The sequence below is a fragment of the Astatotilapia calliptera genome, chromosome 6 (genome assembly GCF_964374335.1).
Source record: "Astatotilapia calliptera chromosome 6, fAstCal68.1, whole genome shotgun sequence".
Classification (NCBI taxonomy): Eukaryota; Metazoa; Chordata; class Actinopteri; order Cichliformes; family Cichlidae; genus Astatotilapia; species Astatotilapia calliptera.
This window is the reverse complement of record NC_137427.1, coordinates 24898336-24922717: the sequence shown is the minus strand read 5'-3', so window position 1 is coordinate 24922717 and position 24382 is coordinate 24898336. Positions and strand designations below refer to the sequence as shown.

Sequence of the window (24382 nt, the reverse complement as noted above, 5' to 3'; positions counted from 1 at the left end):
AATTAAATCAGATGGAAGTACTAATGCCCAGATGGCCATGCAGTACGAAATAATAGTGTCCAGGCTAGAATTTAAAGTCATACCTCCAGGCTAAAACTCCAGAGCGCACACAGAATGAAAGTGTAAAGTGTTTTTTAATGTATATTTAACAACAAATACCCCAGTGACTATTGATGTTTCGTCTCAGAAGAATCTATTTCTACAGTATATCTGAGGGCATGATATGAAACCACTCACACTTTTATTTTCTCTGCGCTTTTGCTCTTCTTCCTCTGTGTCTCTCCCGTGCTCTTTCTCTCTCTCTTTAGCTGTCTCTCTTTAAACATTTATCTTCTGTTTTCTCCTTACAGGCCCTTTGTGCTTTGTGATGTTGGTTTTTACAGCTTTTTACTCACTAGAGTTGCCATTTATCTTTTATAGATGCCAGCAGCTAGGAGCTCTAAAGAAATGTTACCATTTCAGTGTGACTAATTGTCATCACTTGTGTTGCTCCCTTGATGTCACTTGCGCCTGGTCCCTCAGGAACCAGTGTGTGAACTGCAGTATTTACACTTTCTCTTTCTTTCAACCTGACTATTTCCATCTTGTTCACACAAATATCACATTTTAGAACAACAGCAGAGGAGGCATAAGTGACGAACGCTGTCATTAGTGCTTCAAACCAGAAAGACATAACGGTTCACAGAAGAGGACAAAAGTACAGGGTCGTACTTTCATTTTCAAGATTTGACAAGATTCTTCTTCCAAAGTCCTTCACCGTCTTTTGACATGTGACAGTGTGCACACTTGCAACGAGTCTGAGTTTCTTATTAATGTTCAGCCATTAATAGCACATCTCCAAAAGACACTAGCCAAGCAAAGTGCTCTAGTTGGAGTAAAGCCCATTTCCCACTGGAGCGGTTCTGGTATCCTAGGATGGAAACATGTTTCTCATCATTCCCAGACCTCTAAAAACACAAGAACTGGAAATGACATGGGATGTAATAATTTATCTATTGTTAAATATTGTTATTTTACACTTTTGCTATTTTCATTGGGAGATATTGTCAAATGAATAATTGGTTAAAGACTGACAACAACATGGATATTTATTACACAGGATTTCACCTTCAATATTTTAAGTAAAAGAAGCTGTGTATTCCTCCAATCTCATTGAAATATTGATCAGATTTCCATTTATAGTTCCGTAGGTTGCACAACATTTAAAACGTCTGGTATAAACACATGATAAATAACTACACTGCCCAATGATAGGAACACGATCTCAATGCTGCTATCAAGGCATCATCAAGCACCTTGAAGAAACACGAGTTTTTACCTCTTTTATTTGAGCATCCAAACCCATTCCTTAAATGCATAGTGTCTTCCCTCAAGCATTTCATTGCCTTGGAGATAGAGAAAGCACTAAGAAAATTGCATGTGAACTACAGTATGGTAGTGAGTTGCATTAATTATTCTATTATTTCTTCTTTTCTTTTTTTTTCTTTCTGGCTCCCACAGTTTTGTAAACATCCCTAGGTGTAGTTTGTGTACAGAGGGAGTCCCTGCAAGAGTTCAGTTCTTTCTCTCAGATTAATATGCCTCCAATGCTTTGAGTCACAGAGACTTGCTAAAAAGACCCACCTCAGTGCTTTTGATTTGTTTGCTTAAAACGTTATTGAACTTGTTACTCTCATCACAGTGTGATTAATGGGCAGATTTTCAGGAAAGATTTCTTCTTAAAAATGAATATGTGAAGAGTATATGGAAAAGAGGGACAGTGGAGGAGGGAGATTTTCAACAAAGCTCTGTTAGTTACTTGTCGCTCCAGGGGCCTCTGAATTTCATGAGCAGAAATGCTCGCTCTCACAAACTAACCCTTGCTCTGTCTTCTCCTTTGACCACACTGATTATTCACGATCAATAAAGTATTTTTGTCTTCTCTCTTGTCTCTTCTGGGGCATCTAGGATGCTGCAGGCAAGGTGCTGGACCGCTGGACCATCATGTCCAGAGAAGAAGAGATCATCACCCTCCAGCAGTTCCTGCGCTTTGGTGAGACCAAGTCCATTGTGGAGCTGATGGCCATTCAGGAGAAGGAAGGTCAGGCAGTTACAGTTCCTTCTTCCAAGACAGACTCCGGGATAAGGACATTCATTGAAAGTAACAACAGGACCCGTAGCCCGGGGCTCCTTACACATCTGGAAAATAGTAGCCCATCCAGCATCCACCATTTTGAAAATATCCCCAACAGCTTAGCCTTCCTGTTGCCCTTCCAGTACATCAACCCAGTCTCTGCCCCCATGCTTGGCTTGCCCCCCAATGGCCTCCCAATGGAGCAATCTGGTCTGCGGCTCCGGGAGCCCAGTCTGCCAAACCAAGGAGAACAAGTGGAAACCAGCGAGTCAGAAGTGTCCCTATCACCATTCCGCACAGGTCCAAGTCCTAGTCGTGGAGCGCTGGGAGCCATTAACAACAACGCCGAACCCAAGACAGAGCCCAACAACCGGGCATCTCCCATCTCACCAACCCCTTCCACCCAGCAGGCTCAACAGCAGCAACAGCAGACACAGCTTCAGCAGCAACAGCCACAGGGCCAACAGCAGTCCAAAAATCAACCTCAGCAACCTAACAGCTTGAGTGACCACCCGGTCCACCACCATTTCATAAAGGACGAGCAGTCAAAAACAATCACCCATCCTTCCTTTTCCTCCAAGATGCATCGCATGCGCCGCATGGGAGCCACCTCACGCAAGGGTCGCGTTGTCTGCAACTCTTGTGGAAAAACCTTTTATGATAAAGGCACACTTAAGATACATTATAATGCTGTACACTTGAAGATTAAACACCGTTGCACCATCGAGGGCTGCAATATGGTGTTCAGCTCACTACGCAGCCGCAATCGTCACAGTGCAAATCCCAATCCACGGTTGCACATGCCCATGCTGCGCAATAACCGTGACAAGGACCTCATCCGTGCCAATTCTACCACTGGCACACCTGTCATCTCGAGCACCAAGAACGGTGGTTTCACACTCACTAGCCCTGGAAGGCCACCACTGGGCTTCACCACTCCACCTGTAGACCCTATGCTTCAGTCGCCTCTGCAAAGTCCACTGGTGTTCCCCTCCTTGAAATCAGTGCAGCCAGTTCAACCAGTGCCCCCATTCTACCGAACACTACTGTCCCCTGCAGACCTTGTTAGTCCTCCAGTGTCACTGCCCACCAGCCCCATCATGCCCACCACTACCAACAGCACTACTCTGATGGACCAGCAACAGCAGATCCTGGCTGCTGCAGCTGTGGCCTCTCATAATAATGTTCATGTGTCAGATGCAGGACCCATGTCCCACCGTTTACCAACACCTAGTGCCAATCACGACCTCACCAATGGCAGCAGTGACCCCACGCCCAAAAAGAAACCTCGTAAATCAAGCATGCCAGTAAAGATTGAGAAAGAAGTCATTGATGTGGCTGATGAATATGACGACAAAGACGATGATGACGACGATAACATGCACCATAATCACCACCATCACCAGTCATCTCTTCTTCACAACAATGTCAAAATTAACGGAAATTGTAATAGCAACAACAACAGCGCTAGTGGAAATGGGAACCACAGTGGTGGAAGCGGGCAGCAATCCCCTTCCCAGGATGAGATGAGCCCTGGTTTAGCTCTGAGAGGAATGATGAGACAAAGCGAAGATGAATGCCACGAAGGAAATGGTAGTGACAGCAGAGGTGGAGCTGCTGATCTACGCTGCATGGACAGCTTTACCTCTGAGGATCAGGACCACGAGAGAGACTTTGAGAATGAGTCTGAAAACTCGGATTCAAAGATGTTTTACCGTGATGAGCTGATGGATGTGGAGGATCAGCAAAAGCACAGCAGGGTTGGAAGGAGACTGGAAAAGGAACAAGATGATGAGGGTAGCGAGGAAGCTCATTTGAGAAAGGAAATGGAAGGAAAGGGCAACTCCTCACCCTCCCCTCATCACCCTCCCATCAAGATCAAAGAAGAACTCAACGATCCAACTTATGACATGTTCTGCATGGGCCAGTATGGCTTCTATAATGGGGGCATGGCAGCGGCTGCTGCCACTGCTGCAAGCATGGCTGCGCTTCACGAGAGCTTCATCACTTCGATGGGCTATGGTTCCAGCCCACCCAAATTCCTTTCTTCTCGATCACCAGAGGAAGATCCATGTTCAAGTCCTGACCCCAAGATCTGCTATGTCTGTAAGAAGAGCTTCAAGAGCTCCTATAGCATGAAACTGCACTACAAGAACGTGCACCTCAAAGAGATGCATGTGTGCACTGTGGCTGGCTGCAATGCTGCTTTCCCTTCCCGGCGGAGCAGAGACAGGTTAGTGGCACAACTTTGAAAAGTTACTATATATTTTTTAACATTGGCAATCACAGGTAGGTTGGATTCTTATCATCTAATAATTACCTACAGTAGGTCTAAGGTTTTGTTTTATAAGGATCAAACCGTATTAATTAAAAAGACATTGTTTTAAAATGTAGTTCAGTTGTTGTGAGAGATATTTATTTTCATTTCGTGTTAACATGAAATGAGAGTGAAGATGCAGTATTTCAGTACTATATGACATTATCCTCGTTGGCCTCCACTTAACATCTGTTCGCTAACTTGAAACTAAAATGGATTCGTGAACATCTGCTCAGTGTCAAGTCAAAGTTTAGAAAAGCAGGAACACATACACAGACATTTAAACACACACTACCTATCAAGCTTCCAGCTTCAGTGTGTTGTTTACCTGCCCTCACTACCTCACCTTGTCACCGGGAGATGAAGGTGCATACATTAACAGACAGCGGTTTGTCAAACCACTGCATTTATTAGCGCATTAAAAGGTGAGGCTAGCTTTACTCACATGGGCTTGTTAGCACATATCAGTGGCACACATGAACTGTGCATGTATGCAGTAGAAACACTGACAGGTGGAGGTACATAACGTCACTAGTGTCCTGGTTAAGGAATGGCTCCCAGGAAAAGACATAGAAATCTTTTTTGCCACAACTTTTCAATTTTAAATTTAACGAGTGGCTTTTATATACAGGTTGAAATCATTTTCATTATACATAAATATCAGCGGTCCATGAATTCATATTTCTGGTGACTGAAAATTGGCCAGTGAACTAATCAACTATATTCACTTGGGCAAGTTATGCACTCATTCAAAATAAAGTATAAAATGACCCTTAAAATATAATTCCAACTCTAAAAAAACTCCAGCATTTTCAGTCTTAACCAGTTGCATGCTTTCATATACTGTATCTTTGATAAAAACCCATCTGCTATATATACCAGGGTTACTCGTTCTGTTCTGCAATGGAGATAGTGATGGAAAACGTTATTATCCAGTATCCGCAACAAGTAAAGCTGACTGCAATTGTAAAATTCATTCTTTCCAGAGGGACTTTTAGATTTTCCTCACAGTTTTGTCTCTCTCACACAATCCCTTCATCACTCGCTCTGTCGCTCCACCAAACTCTCCCCTCCTTTTCTACCCTAAGCTGTTTCTGTGGCATCTGTTCTGAGCACTTTTTGTTAATTAGCAGCATGTAAATAAGGCAAGAGATCCTGGGACTCTATTAGAATAGGTGTGAGAGGAGAACAGAGGCAGGAGAACAAGAGGCAAGTTAGCGTCCGCAAAGGTGCAAACCTGCTGCTTACCTGATGCAGCTGTGCAGACAGCAACGAGATGACAGAACGTGTTATCGTAACATGCGTTGCCTCGGTGTGGTGCACTGCCACCAGTGAGTGCGTTAGCTCCCTTCTCCTGCCCAAGGCAGGGCTGTTCTGCTGTGCAGCATTTGCACTTTCACACGTTCACACTCTCTTGCACACATAAGGGAATATACAAATAGATAAAAAGAAAAGTATTTGCTCTGATACATATTACATCTAAGTATTTAACCACTTAATGATGCAAAGTGTATGACAAAAACAACCAAGTAATTTATCTGAACTTTCAAAAGCTGAAATAAAACTTCACAGACCTTTTATTAGTGGAATCTAACACAAGAAAGTGCTCTGATTTTAAACAGATGTCACAGAAGTAAGCAAAAAAGAAACCGTGCCACTGATAACCTGCAGATATTGCCCAGATTTTTTTTTTTTTGGTTTTTGTTTAGTTGTTTTTTGGTCAATTATGTAATTGAATCCCTTCATACTGGAATTTGTTGACACAACCACGTAATAGTTTTGACAGCAGACGACAGACTTCTGTGAAGTAAATGAGGTGACAACAGTGAGGAGAATAATGAAAAAAACAGGAGGAACGCTTGTGTGGGGAAGGTGTCTTTTCACAAATACACAGTTTGATACAAAAACCTGGGTTGAATTTGGTGCTATAACAAGCTCAAAGATGACTTCACAAAGAAAAGATAGCATCTATATGTGAACTCTTCCCTCTTCCTGTGTCAGAATGAATGTGTGCATGTGTGTGTGAAACAGTTTGACACCAACATATACAGTAAATGTCATTCCAACACATACATATATACGACAGAGATCATTTGCAGCAAGGACTAAGTAAAAATAGTGCATCTAAGCCAAGGGTGCACAGTACAGCTGTAGATGTGTAATACACTATTATTTCCATATTTTTCCTGATAGCATGTGGGGCGAATTACTTTGCCGCAGGTTCAAACAGGGAATAAAACAACAGACAGAAGAGCACCGCATAGCTCGAGAAATCCTTGAGCTTTGAGACGAGTCAATACACAAGCCGTGCTCTCATCAGATCTGTCCCTGGGTAATCCTTTAATGACATAATGTATGTTTGAGTTTAATGGTAGCAATAAAACGGGAATATAATTTAGCTGTTTTCATCAGAGCATTTGCTCTGATAAGATTAAGAAACTGCACGTACAAATGTATTTGCTCAAAATAATATCTCAAACATTTATTACTAGTAAATTTAATAAGTCAAACTACATTCGTTCTCCTAATTAGATTTTTTTATTTTTTTTATGCAGACACAATCGGTAATAACAATTAATAAGCAGCTCTTTCGGGTGGCTCGCGTTAGACTTGCTAAAACAATACTTAACCCACTGCGAAAAATAAGCAGTGGTTATTTATTTATTGCTTTACAGCAGAGATTACGACATGATACAGCAACAGGAAAGTCCTCTGCATCTCTGATAAGTCCACTCACCGAGTGAAAAGCCACATGCGCGTAAACGCAGCATCAGACACCAGTATCAAAAGCTTGTGCATCAAAGTAAAGAAGAAAACAGAGGTGAGGTCATTTGATCTGCAGAGTCGATGACACTCAGAGCAGGATTCAATGCGAATGCACCACCACATAAAAACATATCACTGGTGTTCAGGCAATGTGGAATAAACAGCGAGACATACAAATCCACATGAAAACATCCCTGCTCGTGGATGCTGTACATACATATTGAACAGGATCATTTAAAGTGCCCTTGAGCAAGCATGTAATGTGTGTGTTTTTAAGTGTTAAACAGAGCAATATGCAGTGCGTGTGTGCATATGCGTGTGCGAGAGTGATTTTAAAGCGGGGTGTTTTCCCTCAGCCTCCTGGCTGCCTGCTGCACGGGGGTAAATGATTGCATATTTATTGTGGGGAGTGAGCAGCGTCGGCACAAGTGTTGAAGAAGCTGCATAATTAACTGCTTGAAAGGCAGGTACCAGTAATCATCACCATTATTAGCCTTTTTAATCATCATTTTTATCTGGTGACAAGATTGCCGTACCTTTCTTTTTTCTTTTTTTAAATAAAAATCAGCCCACGCTAGTTTTATTTTAAACCTTCACCTGAAACATTTTAACCTGCTCCTTCTTTGTCGCTGCAGCAAGCAGGTGATCTCCCTCGTTCGCATTCCCATGGTGCAACCATGCGCAGCACATGGTCCCTGCATGGGCCACTGCAAATGGAGAGAGTGAAGGTTAATTATGTTGGAGAGTTTCTTTCCTCCCCTCTTCTTCCTCTCTCTGTCTCCCTCCTTTTCCCTTGGTCCCCTCACAGCATGTGGGCCTGGCTCCTCCACTCCACAATCAGCTCTCTGTTTGTCTCCTTTTAAACAAAGGGCATGCTGCTAATAGAGAGAATATGTTAGCAAAAGCCACTTACATTAAACTATCTGCTGAATAAAAAGCTTCAAGCATTACATCCCCTTGGTTTATACTGACAGCTTAATTGTGATTCATTTTGAGGAGAATAAAGGGAAATTATTTTATTCTTAGATGAATAACACAGAGACGCCCATGCAAGCTGACTGTCATCATCAGAACGAGTTCTAAAACTGCAAGCGATTTCAAGCTGAAACATGAACATGTACAATAAATTGTTGTTTTTATCTGGTATCAAATGCATATTTAATTTCCACTCACTCATTTCTTCAGGAGTACTCAAAATCATTGTGTGCAGCTTGCGCCGTTCGAGAGGCTGGAGCTATAACAGTGACAGAGAGTGATAAATGTTACTAAAACTCTTGTCCTCCCACTTACACCCAAAACCTCATAATGTACCCCAAATGACAGGAAAGACAAAGAACCACTGGTGCCACTCAGCCTTCTATCTCATTTACACATTATGAGTCATTTAGACAAACATACACACGTGTATATACACACATAAGCGCTGACACAAAAGCAAGGGCAAGGGCCATCAGATGAACCTAAAGATGATTAACGCCGATTGGGACAGGCACACTCTCACTCTGCCTCCTCTGCACAGTCAAAAATGGGCTCTCTGGAGGCCTCCCCCGTCTTTTGGGCGAAGATGAGACTGTCAAATTGGTTTGCAAGCCGCATTACTGGCCAACAGGGAGGTGGAGATGGAGGAAGGAGGGAACTGAGGAGTTGGTTTTGGGGGAGGAAAAATAGAGCACAGTGAAGAGGAGTGATGGAGGTGGAGGGACGGAGGGGAGTGGGAAATGGGGCAGAAAGTCTAAATCTGATAAATGAAGGGATGAGGGCATTATGTCCACTGTGTGTGGATTCAGCTGACTTATGTTGAGTATTTAGGGCAAGGAGGCACTGCAAACAAAAGGGTTAAATAATAATGAAGATGAACTTGGCTCTTTTTCTCCTCTACAGTTCTTGTAATTTTGTAAATGGTTACAAATGACCCAAAGTAACAGTTTAATTTATTTGAGGATTTCAGTAAAATGGATAAGATTCTAGTGGTAATTGTCAATATTTTTCATTTAACTGCTATAGCTTTAAAGAGATTTGGTGTAGCTAATTTTGCAGTCTACTTACTGCATGTATGACTAGATAGCCATGGTTAATTTAGAGCTTATTAGCAGTGAGAAGGTGTTGTAATACAGATGGAGACATGTTGCAAAGGACCTGCCTACCTGAGCATCATCAACAGCATTCTTAACCTCAGGCTTAACAGAGCAAATCTGTGTGGCCCCTCGTCACATCTCAGTGTTGGTTGGCACCCTTGCACAAACTGTGGCCTTTTTCCCGATTACACTGATCACTGATTACAGCATTTTTTATTTATTTTTTTGCTGTACGCAGAAACACTGTGGTCTCTCACAGACAAACATCCACACATGCGTTTTAGAGACGCAGACACTGAATCACGACGGCCGTATTTCAGCCATTAGTTAAACGCCAACTGCATATTCAAAGGATTAAAAAAAAGAACAAGGGATGTATAAAATCTTTTTGATTGCAGGACGTGGAAAACGGAATATATTTTCTGTTTTTCCACACGCACAAACAGAGATAGGAACGTGCAAAGACACACATGGTCACACACACACACACAGTGAGAGCCACAGCCAATCGATTTGCCACGCTCTCCACAATGCTGACGATGCTCGAGTGGACGGGCTCCTGGTTGCTTGGTTCACAGAAAAGGGTCCCGCAAATGAATGTATTTTTACCTCTTGCAGGACAATGTCGGATAGGGAAGTAAATAATTAAAGGAAAGGGACCCTTTTTGACTGCATCAACCCTGCCACTGCTGGTAAGCTCTACTATCCATTGTGACTCCATTTTCGCCCGTCCTGCTAAGGACGACCTTTTTTTTCCCTTTTCTTTTCAATTTTTGTGTTGTTTTACACACATGTGCCCTCCCTGCATGGAAACCCTTCACATTAAAGGCACTGAGTGATTGCACATTTTTATTTTAATTAATTGTTGGCCTGATGTGAGAAGAGAGGCCGTGTGTATGCTATATTATGGCACTGGTAATTGGGTCCTTAAATTTCTTTTCTGTGTTACACAGTTTTATTGTGACGTGTGTGCTGTTGGTCCCCTTTCTCATGGTGTCACTTTGCAACTGTGAAATACGAGCTTAAAGGGAATAAATAGAATAAAGGGAATACATTTGATTTTCAAGCCCATTTCACTTTGCATCCTCTAGCATGGCCTTGTGTGCTAACTGAAATCCCCACTAATTGTATCCTGGCTTAAGCATGGCACTTGTTACTTGGTTTCCTTCATGAGCTGTAGCACCTTGTTTTTGGAAAAAATGCCCATCTTAATTAAATCCAAGGCTACATAAAGACATGTTCATTGAGGTGCTCGATTAAGCCACCTCCAATAGGGAACGAATGCGATAATCCTGTCAGGGCCTAGTGCTAATATGCTATCCAGTTCCCCTCGATTATCACATTACCACAGCTCGAATCAATTGATAAACTCCCATTCAATATGGTGGAGTATTTAATTGAGTCAGACTCTATTGGATTTGAGGGCTGTGCAGTGCAGACATGCTGACAGTGGTAAACACTAGCAGGATGCTCTCTCTCATTGCTATGTTAGTACACTTTTTCAGTGGAGAGCTATCGGATGGATTTCTGTCTGTGTGCGGGCCTTTTTTTGTACCTTTCCTGACAGAAACAATAATTACAGACAGAGTGCTTCCAAAGATATTGAATCTTCTAAGCTTGGCACCATTTCACAGAAGTAAAATAACTTGTATCTAAAATATATGACTGTAAATACAAATGCGTGTATTTCAACTGTGTTCCTATTTCTATTTGAGATGTAATCTACATTATTAATATACTGGCAGCATTCTGAGTTATATCTCTAATTGTCCCCCTGCACATTAGGCACAGCTCCAACATCAACCTGCACCGCAAACTGCTGACCAAAGAGCTGGACGACATTGTCCTGGACCCCCAACTCACGCCACTGCCCAAGGACCTGCGAGCTGAGTTACTGGCCAAGATCTACGCTGGACACTACATGGGCTTGGACCCCATGGCCGGCATGGGCCTCGGAGGTGCCAGTCTCGGGCCTGCCGGGCTGAACCACATTCCCTATTCCCCCATGAGTAATGATCATCCTCACCATCCTCTCAACCAAGACTTTCGAAACCACCACACCAATGGCTTCTCTCGGAGCCAGCCAGACGACTACATGGTTTTGGACCTGAGTACCACATCCAGCGTTCAATCGAGCAGCAGCATCCACTCCTCACACGAGTCAGATGAGGGAAGCGATGAAGGCATCCTATTGGATGATCTGGAGGAAGAGGGAGAAGAGGATGAGGGCAACAGCGAGGGAGAGGACTTCTCCCAGCGTGCCATCGGGCGGGCTGATGGGGCATATCGGGATGAGATGAGAGAACTAAAAGATGGACAAAGTGAGGGGTTGGACCCTTCCTCCTCACCATTCCTCCTTTCGTCCTCTGGAGGCAGTAATGGCAGCAACAGTGGGATCCTCTGTAACATCTGCCACAAAATGTACAGCAACAAAGGGACCCTGCGTGTGCACTACAAGACTGTGCACCTACGCGAAATGCACAAGTGCAAAATCCCCGGTTGCAACATGGTGTTCAGCTCTGTACGCAGCCGCAACCGACACTCTCAGAACCCGAACCTCCATAAAAATATGCCCTTCTCTACAATAATAGACTAAAGAAATGACTTGTCACTCTGCCCTCCTGTCAGAATGCCCGCTACTCCCTTCATTCCTCATCCTTATTCCTCCTCAAATTAGCTTTTAACCCCAGCCCAAGACCATCAAATACAAGCTAAATGCCTGTATGACCGTCCTTTGAACGTCATTGCGAGACATTTCTATCTCCATGTATAAAATTAATTGACTCTAAATACAGTTTATTATTGTGTCCTTTGACTTTTCCTTCTTTGGAAGAACAGGATAACACTCTAGAGCATGGAGAGTTGTGTTTTCATAAGCCCCCTCCATCCTTTCCTTTCTAACTTCTCCCACTTTGTGTTTATTTCCATCTCCAAAGGATCCATTCAAACTCTTATTTGTGACTTTGCCTTCAGATATGATAGTATTGAAAAAAAAAACTTAAAATGTTCTCGTTGTATTTGTGTAATGATAGCTTTTAAATGAACCCCTTACAAAAGCATGATAGCTTCATTTGTAAATAATGTCCCAAAAGGCTTTTGGTGTAAAAGAGTTGTGTTGATGGTTGTTTGCTTCTTTTTTTTCTCCCTTTTTGGGATTTTATGTTACAGTCCAGTAAAATACTTCCAGCTATAGGCAAGAAAGCGGTAGCATCTTACTAGCTTGACTCATTTATGTTAGCTTCAAAGACACATTTTAAACTGAGTCCTAAGGAAAAAAATGAATATCACGTGACTTGTTTTATCTACTTGTTAGATATTCAGAGGTTGCCGGCATGCTTTTTTAGGCTCCTACACTGATATCATTCTCTGTATTTCTATTGATTTTTTTTTTGTCTGTTATGTTTATGAGCTTTAGTATACCAATTCAGTTTTTGCACTTTGCATCTATACAAGGGGATGTGTAATATTAATATAATGAGGATTTTTTGCAATGCTGAGTTTTAGGTGTTGTTTGGGGTCATCGATGGCTGCGGTGCCAATGGAAGTGACAGTACCTTCAACATTCAACTTGTGCCAGTTTCTTTTTGCACGCGTTTCAATGTCAAACCCAGTTTGATGACAGAAAACATCTCGCCTCCCTGAACAAAACCTGAGATCTGCCCTCATTGCTGAACCATTTATTCAGAAGGTGACAAAAGTGACTTCAAAACAAAACCAGGTTTGATCATTATGAACTGCTGTTTCATAAACACAAGGGAGTAAATATTGATAAAGTCTCTCTTTCCTTAAAAGAAGCAATGTGGGGTTTAACGCTTGCTTTCTGTAGAAGAAAGCATGTTAGTCAGTGCAAGAGCTGGTGTTTGTTCTTACAAAAAGCATCCTAATGGAACATACAGTCCCACAGATTTTAAAAAAAAAAAAAAAAAAGGAGAGGAAAAATGAAAATAGTCCTTCAACTGTGACCAAAAGATAAGTGTTTGCTAAAAAAAAAAGAAAAAGAAAAAAGAAGCTCTTTCAGTGTGACATTGTACTTAAATCATGCCCTGTTTGATTGATATGATGCACTTGAGTCTTAAAACATTTTGCTGTGATATTGCGCCATTGGTTTCCATTGCTGAGCATAAAAATGTTGCCATGTTTTGTTTTGTTTTTTTGGCTGTTAGTTGCACCGATTTGTAACATGTCCATGAGTGTCTTACGGTACAACTATTTCCAGTAATTGGGCAAAGTAGCCAAGGGAAGGGGTATTTATTAGAGGGTGATGTATCTCCATAGAAATGTTTTTTGTCCGCTATATTTTTCTTTGTAAAAAGACAAAAAAGTAGAGATCGTTCCTCAGTTTGACTTATTTCTCAATGTATTAGCAATGCCATGTGTTACTGTACAAGGAGATCTACTCTTACTTGACTGGTGCTACACACAGTGGGAAAATATGCAGTGTTATGCGGTGTGCTGTACAGTATTCACAACACCTTACATCCATAACAGTGCTCAGTTCCACTTATTTCATACTTAGGCCATTTTGCAATACAGACATGACCTATTCTATTGAAATATTTCATGTCTTTTTTAAGACTCCACCCATATGACACATGCAGTTTTTAGTTCTCTCTTCTCAGAGATAAAAAAGCACGAGACAGAGAGAGCTGAGTCTGATGGAAAGGTTGCGGAGGTGGGAGGCTGACTAGGGAGGAAAGGATGACAGAAACGATCATTAAAAATGTGCTGTTTCTCTGTTACCTGGAGGCGTCCCGCCATTCCTGCTTCTTCTGTCTAATAACTCACTTGTCACTACGTTACACTGCCAGACGCCAAGGTTGCTGACAAGACTGTGACACTGACGGGAGAAAAAGAAGAAAGAGCGTGCTTTGAACAATTTAATTTGACTCATTCGCTTAAGTGTAATTCAATTCATCTGATCATTTTCTTTGCACGCTTATTCTTAGTCAAGGTCGCCAGTAATTCAATTCCTTTCTCTCACTCTGTTTTTCTCTTTGTCTGTCAGAGCGCAGGCATTTAACAACCGCCTTACCCATTTCTTCAATCCGCCACTCACTTACCACCTCTACACGCCACAGCGCAGATCCTACAGGGACACACGCTAATAGTGTATGCTTAAGTTCAGTGGACGGCCATGGCATAGGAAAAAGGGATGGGTAATTGCCTGTTTATCCCAAGTGAAGGGAAAATTGAGTACAGGAACCCCTGCCTTCTCCCAGGAGTGGGTTTCACTGAGGCACTTGCTGCCTCATTCACTCATTCAATCCCCACGGCCCTCACTCTGCCAGAAATAAAAAAGTGCTACTCCAGGAACCCTGCTGACAGCTGTCTCTCTAACACACAACCATACACACACACAGATGAAAGTGGCACACACGCAGAAACACAACAAGACCTAGGTGACTTGTTAACTTCCAGTGAAAGACAAAAAAGGGGCATAGAAACATATTCTCACAGCAGAAATGACACACTATTGATGCAAGTTGGAATAAAGTCTAACACAGACAATATGAATCTCCTGAAAACATTATTTTTTTAAGTCTATTGAAGAGGTCAGCAAGCTGACAGATTGATTTGAATTCAGTAGAATCATCACACATCACAATGTGCTCTTGTCACCAACCTCAGCTTCAGACAAACATGTTCCTTAGGTTCTGCTCTATATTGTCCATTTCTTAATCATCAAGTGCAGAGCTGTCTCACATACCAAAAAAAACTGAACATCAGAGGAAGAAGTTCCCCTACTACACCGTCCACTAACTACTTCAGGCTCTGTCAGAGTCTTGGATGGCTGCAGCTATGTCAGCAGAGGTTTAAGGGTCATGAAACAGGGCTGAAATAAAAAAATGCAAATGACTGTGCTGTCCCCAGCTGAACAGATAAGTGCGGGATGCTGGAGAGGGAACTGGGTTTAAAAAGTGGTGAGGCTGGACCTTGCAGCAGTCACTTAACAAAGCAGGGTAAAAAGTTGAAGACAAAAGAAAAAAGCTCCCCAGGACAAGTTGCTAGGTTCTTCTTCTTTGCCTGTTGGAGAGCAGTCGATCCACCCCTCTCCTGTACACTCTGCTCTCCTCTCCTTTCTGTCTTCAGAGAAATCCAGTCTTTGAATTTCTTAGTTCTTTAACCACATGGGTCTGGGTGCACTGTGCTACCTAGTGGCCATGCTTTGGGACAGCAGGAACACATCACTTAGATTGCTCATCGGCCCAGACCGCTGGAGCGAATCTTAAATATTTGATAAGAGCAGCATCAGTCATCAATTATTCTGCAATTCTACCGAGCACACTGAGGATGAAAAGGATGGCAAAGGGCGGAAATGCCTGACCCGTTAATCGCTGTCCATTGTGTTCACGTCACAGAGTGATAGAGTAGAAGATGCGAGCTGAGAGAACGAGCGGTGACAACGCGTGCAACCTGTTCAGTTAATGTAGCTTATGGAACAAAGTGAGGTTAAAATATTTAACAGGATGTCATTAGAAATATGCAGTTAGATAAAAATTACACACGTGGGTTTGTATAGATGCTTCAGTCTCATGTCTTATGTTCTAAAAAGGATGCCCTCGTTAATTTGAACTGGAACCTGTGAAATGTCAGTTATCCTGAACAAAAAAAAATGCTGTAAATCCATAAAATGTTGTCCATTGTATTTTCAAATATATTTTACAGTCTTAAAGTATAAATAGCTTGAAGAGCTAGTGAACTTAGATTTTAACTTTCACTTGTTTTTTTTGTTTTTTTTTGTGTGTGTGTGTGTGTGTATCTAATGCATTTGTGTCTGTGTCTTAAGAAGCCCGTGTTGCAGCACGGGCACTCAACAGCATTGCATGGCTACATGGTTGCACTGCAAAGAACAAACAGAGCAAAGGAGCTTGTGTCACTTTGGTGTTAAAGTGGTGATTTGGAAGCCTCACGAATACTGTATGTTACCCAAAGAGGTGTTCCCCATTAGCAGACAGACAGAAGGAAAAAAAAAGATCCTTTTTAAGAGACTTCTTTTTCTTTCTTTTAAGCCTTTCTTGTATTTGTTTCTGTATCATAACTGTCTATGGTTTTTGCATAAAATGCATAAGGGTTTTGGGATGTAAATGGAATTTTATTCATATTTTGTCCAAATACCTCTTGTAATTTGTATCAGAATTCTTGTACAATTTTTATATTAAAGATTTATCATTCACTGGCATTTTGTCATTGCATATTTTCAAAGGCGAAGGACGCATAAAGTCTTGTTAAAAATAGTATCAATTTTAAACAGTTATTTACCTAAAGTAGCTCGAATGAAGCATGCTACAAAGTGAAAAATGGCACCCCAGAAACAATGTGTCAATCAAGCCATTTTAACAAGACACTGTGATTTCAGCTTTACCACGCTCATTAATTACCCCATGATAAAAATCATTAGGGAAAAGGCTATCTTGACCAATTAGTAGACGATTAGATTAATAGAGTTAAATATGTACGGGCATGAGGAGAAGGTACTGCTGGTGTTAGCAAATTAAGTAAGATGGTCACTTAAAGAGAAAAATAAAAGACACACTGTAGCTTTGTCTGATCATATGCTGAAATTAAATTAAAAGAGAACAGCTGATGGAATTACTAATGGGCTGAAATACATAATAGAGCAGCTTAAAACTTAACGTAGAGAAGAATATTTACTTCTGTGAATGTGTACAACAGACAAAGGCAAAACATTTAAATGGCACAGCATTGGATAACCGATAGGAGCACTGGACAAATGCGGCGTTGTTTTGCACAAGCAACCTGTGCTGACATTTTCTGATGTGACCGAGGGTCGAATTACAAATTGATATGAGCTCCAGCAGGGATGTCGTGTTTGCTCTGGTAACCAACAAGAACATAATGCCTCCTCCCTCCCGTCTGTGAAAGTGCAGGAGTGACACAGGCCTTATTGACCTTGAATTAGACACCAGTCCTCTTTGTCACACACCAGCTCTTTGATTCCCTTGCTGTTAATAAGTGCACCACGCACATGCACTTTTCAGAATAATAGCTTTGAAATGTATTGATTATATGCAGAGTTAGTAAGTGATACCCACCTGCTTCTGACAGATATCCACCCATGTTTAACGCACACACACACACACGCATGCGGTCCCTTTCTTGGTGATGATCTTTCACCATGTCGCAAAGAGGTCACTAGGCTGACTCCGCTACATAACTGAGCACATTTCCGGGCGCGACAGGCCATCGATTGGCCTGACAAACACAGCAGCCCTCTGCTAACCTTTGAGATGCAGAGACAGAAAGAGAGCCAGGGTGAGCTTAGCTGTGTCTAAACTGTAAAATGTGGAACAGCTGACAAGGCAAGGATGTCCATCACCTCATTTGTCTGTCTGACGATAAAAATTGTGTGATTAATAATTAGTTAGTCCAGTGTGTAGCCAAATGCTTTGAGATTTCAAAGAAACCAGGCAGACATTTTAAAGCTGTCTAAGGTTGACTTTGGTTTTTAAGGGGTTATAAACATGTGCAAACCACATCTACTGTACATGGATGAATATAAACACTGATTTCTTTTCCAACCACCAAATACCAGAGGAAATTCAAATGACTTAGGTATGACTCTGTGTTTTACGTGTCTTTTCAAAGATGCAATGAAAATTTCTGCATGTAGTTCACCGGGTTTCTGGTTTGTCACACTCGAATGTCTTTGGACTGTGGGAGGTTGTCTAAGATGTCAGAGGGAACCAACCTTAACACAGACAGAACATGCAAACGCCACACATTAAAGGTTTGGTAGAAGAGTCAGGATTCAACAATGTTCTGGTTGTGTGGCAGCTAGCTGATAGATGATATGTGCACTATCACTGACAGTAACATTCGAGGCAGAAAAATGATGCAGTACAGTTACACGTGTAGCCAAATTGATATTCATGCTTTTATCAGGTGATTGTTTTATATTTATTTATATATTCAGCACTGACATGCTATACACAGAAGATAAAAGAGAAGCCAGACTCACTATCTGTGTCAGGTTGATACCATTTAAAAAGCAGTTCAGGCAACTAAAATACTGTGATAGACTTAAAATTGGTTCCAAATTTTAAGGTAAGAATAGAATACAGTAGAACCGAATGTGCCTCGTGCAACTGAGAAAAAACAAAACTGCTCAAAGAAAGAAATCAGAGTCTGAGCTGTAAACCTAGTAGTAGAATTGTCTTTTCTACAGGGTACATCAACATAGTCCAAAGGAAACCTTTGTGTAAAATGTGTAAAAAATGTGTAAAAAAATGTCCTAAAAGACCTATATGATTAATTCAACTTAAGACACACTTAATGATTCTTTTATGGCACCACAGCTGTGCCCATTTTAGTAGTTTGCCTACAGAGAGCCTACGAAGAAAGATTTTCAACCCATGCCAATGTGCTCCTGTACAGTCAAATTCAAATTCAAATTCAAATTTTATTTGTCACACACACAACCATACACAGTATGACATGGGGGTGAAATGCTTGTAGCTGTACAATGCCCGACCATTAAATGACAGAAGAAAAGTTTTACAATATTTACAATTTGCAGTTTACTACAAAATTTACAAATTAACTTAGGAATTTACAGTAAATAATGTGCAAATAGCAGAAGAGATTATAAAGATTATAAAGATTATAAATTATAGGAATTATAGGATTATAGGAAATGTGTGGTGGTGCGTGTTGTGATGTGTGTGAGAGTCCAGTCCTACACCTGGTTCAGGGCCCGAATAGCCTGGTGGAAGAAGCTCCTCCTCATTCTCTCTGTTTTGGCCTTAAGGGAGCGGAAGCGCTTCCCAGACCTCAACAGTGAGAAGAGTCCATTGTTGGGATGGGAGAGGTCCATCATAATCTTCCTAGCTTTGGACTTGCACCGCTTGGTGTAGATGGACAGCAGGTCAGGGAGCTCTGATTGAATGATGCGTTCGGCTGAGCGCACCACTCTTTGCAGATCTCGTCTGTCCTGCTTGGTGCTGTTCCCGAACCAGGTGCAGATGTTTGTCGTCAGGACGCTCTCGATGGTGCAGGAGTAAAAGTTCTTGAGCACCTTCAGTGGCAGATGGAAGTCTCTAAGTCTTCTGAGGAAGAAGAGACGCTGACGGGCTTTCTTAACCAGGGAGTTGATGTGGCAGGACCATGACAGGTCCTGAGTGATGTGGACACCCAGGTATCGGAAACTGTCCACTCTCTCCACTGGCGTGCCACTGATAATGAGGGGCTTGTAATTCCACGCCTGCTTTGTAGTGAAGTCCACGATCAGCTCCTTAGTCTTGCTGATGTTTAGGAGGAGGTTATTCTCCTGGCACCAGGTCTCCAGGTTCCTAATCTCCTCCAGGTAGGCCGTCTCGATGTTGTCGGAGATCAGGCCCACAACAGCAGTGTCGTCAGCAAACTTGACAATGGAGGTGGTGTCTGATGTGGCTACACAGTCATAAGTGTATAGTGAGTACAGCAGGGGGCCCTGAGGCGCTCCAGTGCTGAGTGAGATGGAGGGGGAGACTTGTTTTCCCACCCTCACTGATTGGGGTCTGTCTGTGAGGAAGTTGAGGATCCACTGACACAGTGATGAGCTGAGTCCTAGATCCGTCAACTTGGTAAAAGGCTTAGAGGGAATTATTGTGTTGAATGCTGAACTGTAGTCCACGAACAGCATCCTAACATAATTACCTCTGCCAGTGCCCAGGGGACTCAGGGATGTGTGGAGCAGGTGAGATATGGCATCGTCTGTGGAACGATTAGTCCGGTAAGCAAACTGAAGTGAGTCGATGCTGGCAGGAAGTGAAGAAGTGATGTGATCTCTCATCAGTCTTTCAAAACACTTCATCACAATTGAAGTCAGTGCTACTGGACGGTAGTCATTGTGGCAAGTGGGCTGTTGTTTCTTTAGAACAGGAACAATAATGGACTGCTTGAAGCACGTGGGAACCACAGCTTGGGCCAGGGAGAGGTTGAAGATCTCCGTGAACACCGGTGCTAGCTGGTCAGCGCAGGCTCTAAGGACCCGGCCAGGGATTGCATCTGGTCCTGCTGCCTTCATGGTGTTCACCCTCCTGAAGGTGTTCCTCACGGCATGCTCTGTGATGACGAATGCATTTTCTTCACTGGTGCACTCCGAGCGCGCGCAGCCGTTTGTTGTTTTAATTGCTGTGGCGTCGAAGCGAGCATAAAACGTGTTCAGCTCATCAGCCAGTGAAGCATCGGTATTCATCATTGAAGAAGCTGGTCGTTTATAGTCCGTTATAGTCCGCAGTCCTTTCCACAGGCTCCTAGAGTCGCACTGTCGTAGCTGTGACTGACCGCGCTGCGCACGTTGTAGGACGCAGCCTTGTATAGGTCCATATTACCGGAGACGAGCCCTTCATTGTAGGCAGCGGTGCGTGATCTCAGAGCGTCACGGATGTTTTTATCCACCCACGGCTTCTGGTTGGGAAACGTTCGGATGACCTCGGAAGTCGGAAGTTCGGAAGTCCTGTGAAAACCCATCAGTGCATAGCGTAGGTCAAATGGTGATTGGCTGACAGGTAAGGAAGTGACAGCAGAGTTCACCAAAAACATGAAAGATTTAAAAAAAGTACATGAAAAGAACAAACTGTGGCTAAAGCAGACACTTTTCAAGGTTTTTAGTGCCATCTCAGCTTTGGTATAACTTTGCTCTCTTCTCCACAGGTGACTGCTTTACCAACAAAAACACAAGCAAGCATTTCCCACAGAGGACTGGTTGAACCACATACTTTGGGCACTGCATCGATTTGGCAGCAGATGCTCTCAGCAGCTAGACACGCTGTCCCTAGTTCCTTACGGCCTGCCAGCGCACTGCCAGTGGAGAATGGTGTTGGGCCCAGATGGGGCTCCATACCGATGTAGCAAAGCAAAGACCTTGGAAAGTCATTAACATTCGGCAACTTCAAGTGACCTTAGGTGAAATAGGAGCATCAAGGAAAGCAACTGAAGTTGCAAGGACCTCAAATGATCCAGTTTATTAACATATATAACAAGGTGGAAAATAGAGGGTTGTCTAGTCAACTGGAGCCCTGAATGTCCAATCATCAGCGACAAAGTGATGCAGGATGAGCAAATCGCTTCCTCTGTGGATGCTCCTTTCATTCAATTTGGTGGACAAAAAACTAACCCCAGTTTATATAATAATAATTATATAATTATTTTGCGTGTTATTGTCCTGATCAGTATCTAATCACTTTGTGGGAGATGGCTGCCCCTCTTTGAGCCTAGTTGTGCTCGAGGTTACATCCTGTTAAAAGAAACAGGTGTTTTGGTTGCAAGTCATAGCATAATTACCTCGTATAAACCGCCTCCCTCCTGCATCGGAAGATGCCTTCTGTATGCATCATTAGTTGTTGCAAGGTTGGATGCATGTTTGTTGTTCATCATCTTTGGTGTCATTGTTGCTTTATGAGGTCTCACAATGACTAAGTTGGCGGCTCACAGCCCTACAGCAAAGCTGTACTGCTACTCTGACCTACACCCCAGCAAAGCTCCTTCGTTCACTTTTTGTTTTGAGTGTTGCATTGTTTCCATTCTTTCATTTGGGTTGTGTTGCATTATAGTTTGTTCCCCTTTTCAGTAATTACCTGGACATTACAGTCGGCTTTTTGCTTTATTCACAGCCAACTTAGTCTCAAGCGGTGACTCTGAAACATTTTATTGAATTTAGTGCAATCTGTCAAATCTTCAAGCCCTTCCAAGAGAAAAATGTGTGCCGCACATGAAAGGTCGTTGTCATAATCTCAGAGTATTCAATTGTTTGCTGTTAAATTTAGAGTAAACGGTGTGTGGTTAACTACCTCAAACTACTGAAATCTGGTCTTGTTTTGTGCCAAACTCTAAGTCATTTAGTTTATTCTTGGTTTGTGAATTTTGTTTCTTTTAAATTTTTGTTCCACCGCTGGAAGGATGCCTTTTTTATAGCTGTGGCTCACCAGTGTGTTGCAATAGCAGGGTTAACTACAGAAATAGCTTATTTTATTGATAATGTATTTATTCACGCTTAGGTTTTAGAAATATTCATAACTTTTTTGTTTTCATTCAGAAGCTGAGGGTCTGAAAGTGACATTGGCTGGCTGCTTTTGGAATTTTTTGTATGCTGTGGTTAATCATGCACTCCTGGCCTAAACTGCACCTTAGTGTGAGTGTGTTACACCTATGAAATGAACTTGATTCGATTGCATCTCCTCTTGGTAGCCCATCTTTACACTGGTAAGCCACATATGTCGAATGGATTAACAGCTCTGAATCTTTTTCTAAGTAAATGTAAATAAACCAGTTTCTTAATGACCTCACACACATCTCTAAGTATAATGAACCTGAAGGCCTTTCTGAATGTAACTGTTTCCCAAACAGTTCCCAGGGTCACACTGTCAGATTTGACCTCTTAGCAGTAGAGGTCTCAAGCTCTCCATCCCCACACCACTGGTGTGTTTTTTGTTTTGTTTTGTTTTTCCCACAATACAATCGAATCTCCTGCTGGAAAATCTTGGATCCTGACATTCATGTTACTCATGTGACACCCACCTATACTGTTGCAGACCCATGGCAATGGCAATGGCAATCATTTCCTACCATAAAAACAGCTGAAGGTTGTGTAAACATGACAAACAACCCAATCAATCAATATATCAATCAATCAATCAATCAATCAATCAATCAATCAAGGCTTTATTCGCCACGTGCAGGTTGCCCTGCAGTGAAATAGGACCCCCCTATTGTGTAAACATGACAAACAACCCAAGGCGCTGATAAAGCATCCAAACTTTAAAATCTGACGGAGCATCCCGGAGATGCAGTGGAATAGGCCCAATCCACAGAACCCACACCCTACAATCCACAGCACCCAAAGGATCATCTGCCAGACAACAAAAAACACCTCCACAAGTTTCATATTCATGCCTTGGCCTACAAAATATTTGTCAAGTGGTTTTAACATTGTGGCTGTCACTGTTATAGTTTAAATAAGACCCTATATTGAATGTAATTTTACTTTTTACAGGATGTGAATCCAATACCATCCTGCCATAGCCTTGAAATAGAAATTAATTTTCATTGAGGACTAATTGAAGAAATTAAAAAATAAACAAGTAAATGACCAGAATTTAAAGAATAAAGGCAGAAACCATTTTATATGTCAATGCAAACCTGCAAAATTGAAATATTCATATTTAGAGTAACAATAAACACCAACATTTCTTTTTGAAAGCATTATGGAGACTGGGTAATTGTAAGCAGAAACTATTTTTTTATTTATTTGATTTCTTTTGAACTGCTTAGGAAATGTGGAATTAGGGAATGAAATAGATGGCTACTCCTCAATTCTTATAAAAACTCATCTGTGGTAACATGAGCATTGGCAGAAATGGACTGCATACACGTTTAAGACTTTTTACTGAGCCTTATTGATTTGGTTCTACACCAGTGAGGCCTGCAATGCTGGCTAATGCTATTGACGAGCCATCAGTCTTGTCCAGAAGTGTGGAGGCATGCAGCTCTTTTTCCAAGACCAACCAAGGAAGGAGAGCGGATGAGGAGAAAAGAAAGAGAGGGGAAAAACATCAATGGACAGTGATGGAGAGTGGGGAGGAGGGCGAAGATGCAAGCACAGCAGACAGACTCAGACCCCTGTCCATGGTTTGGGAACACTAAATTAGAAAAAAGACAAAAGGGATGAGAGAGGGAGAAACTGTAAACAGCCGCATCGATCCAACTAGTGTTGGGCAAATCAAACCATTACAGCCAGATTCTCATGCCCCAGCGTTGAGGGAGATAGTGTGAATATCTATGTACCTCCCCAGCCAAGAGAAAAGTTTGCACCAGCAGACTCTGGATCTCTGTTGGAATTGTTGGACTTACTAAGGCTTTTAGTCTGCCCCACCCGCTAAATAACGAGCTGGAAGTGTAGGAGGACAGGAAGGGGTTAACTCAGAAGAGGGTGGAAGGGAGGATGAAAAAAGCCCTCTGGCAACCCAGGGACAGAGGGAACGCTGAACTCATCACAAACCCCTCTCCTGGCGTCCGCCAGTACATAATGACCCCAACAAGACGGGAATCCCTTTTAATTAAAGTGAAGGGAGATCAGTTAAGCAGATGGTTGCCGACAAATATTAGGGGAAA

The 24382-nt window shown here is 42.3% G+C and overlaps 1 protein-coding gene across 9 annotated transcripts in view; it reads left to right on the top strand.

The window, feature by feature from the left end:
* The window catches only part of bnc2 (basonuclin zinc finger protein 2), a 163257-nt gene extending 150879 nt beyond the window's left edge, over positions 1-12378 (top strand). For 8 of the 9 annotated variants that reach the window (XM_080302979.1, XM_026171259.2, XM_080302981.1 and 5 more), the window contains 2 exons: positions 1948-4346; positions 11057-12378. In XM_080302979.1, coding sequence (XP_080159105.1) covers positions 1948-4346; positions 11057-11867 — 3210 coding nt within the window. In that variant the 3' untranslated portion in view covers positions 11868-12378. Of the gene's footprint in view, positions 1-1947; positions 4347-9889; positions 9964-11056 lie in introns of all 9 variants that reach the window. The other variant, XM_026171263.2, reaches the window with a different exon arrangement.
* The last annotated feature ends 12004 nt before the right edge of the window (positions 12379-24382 follow it).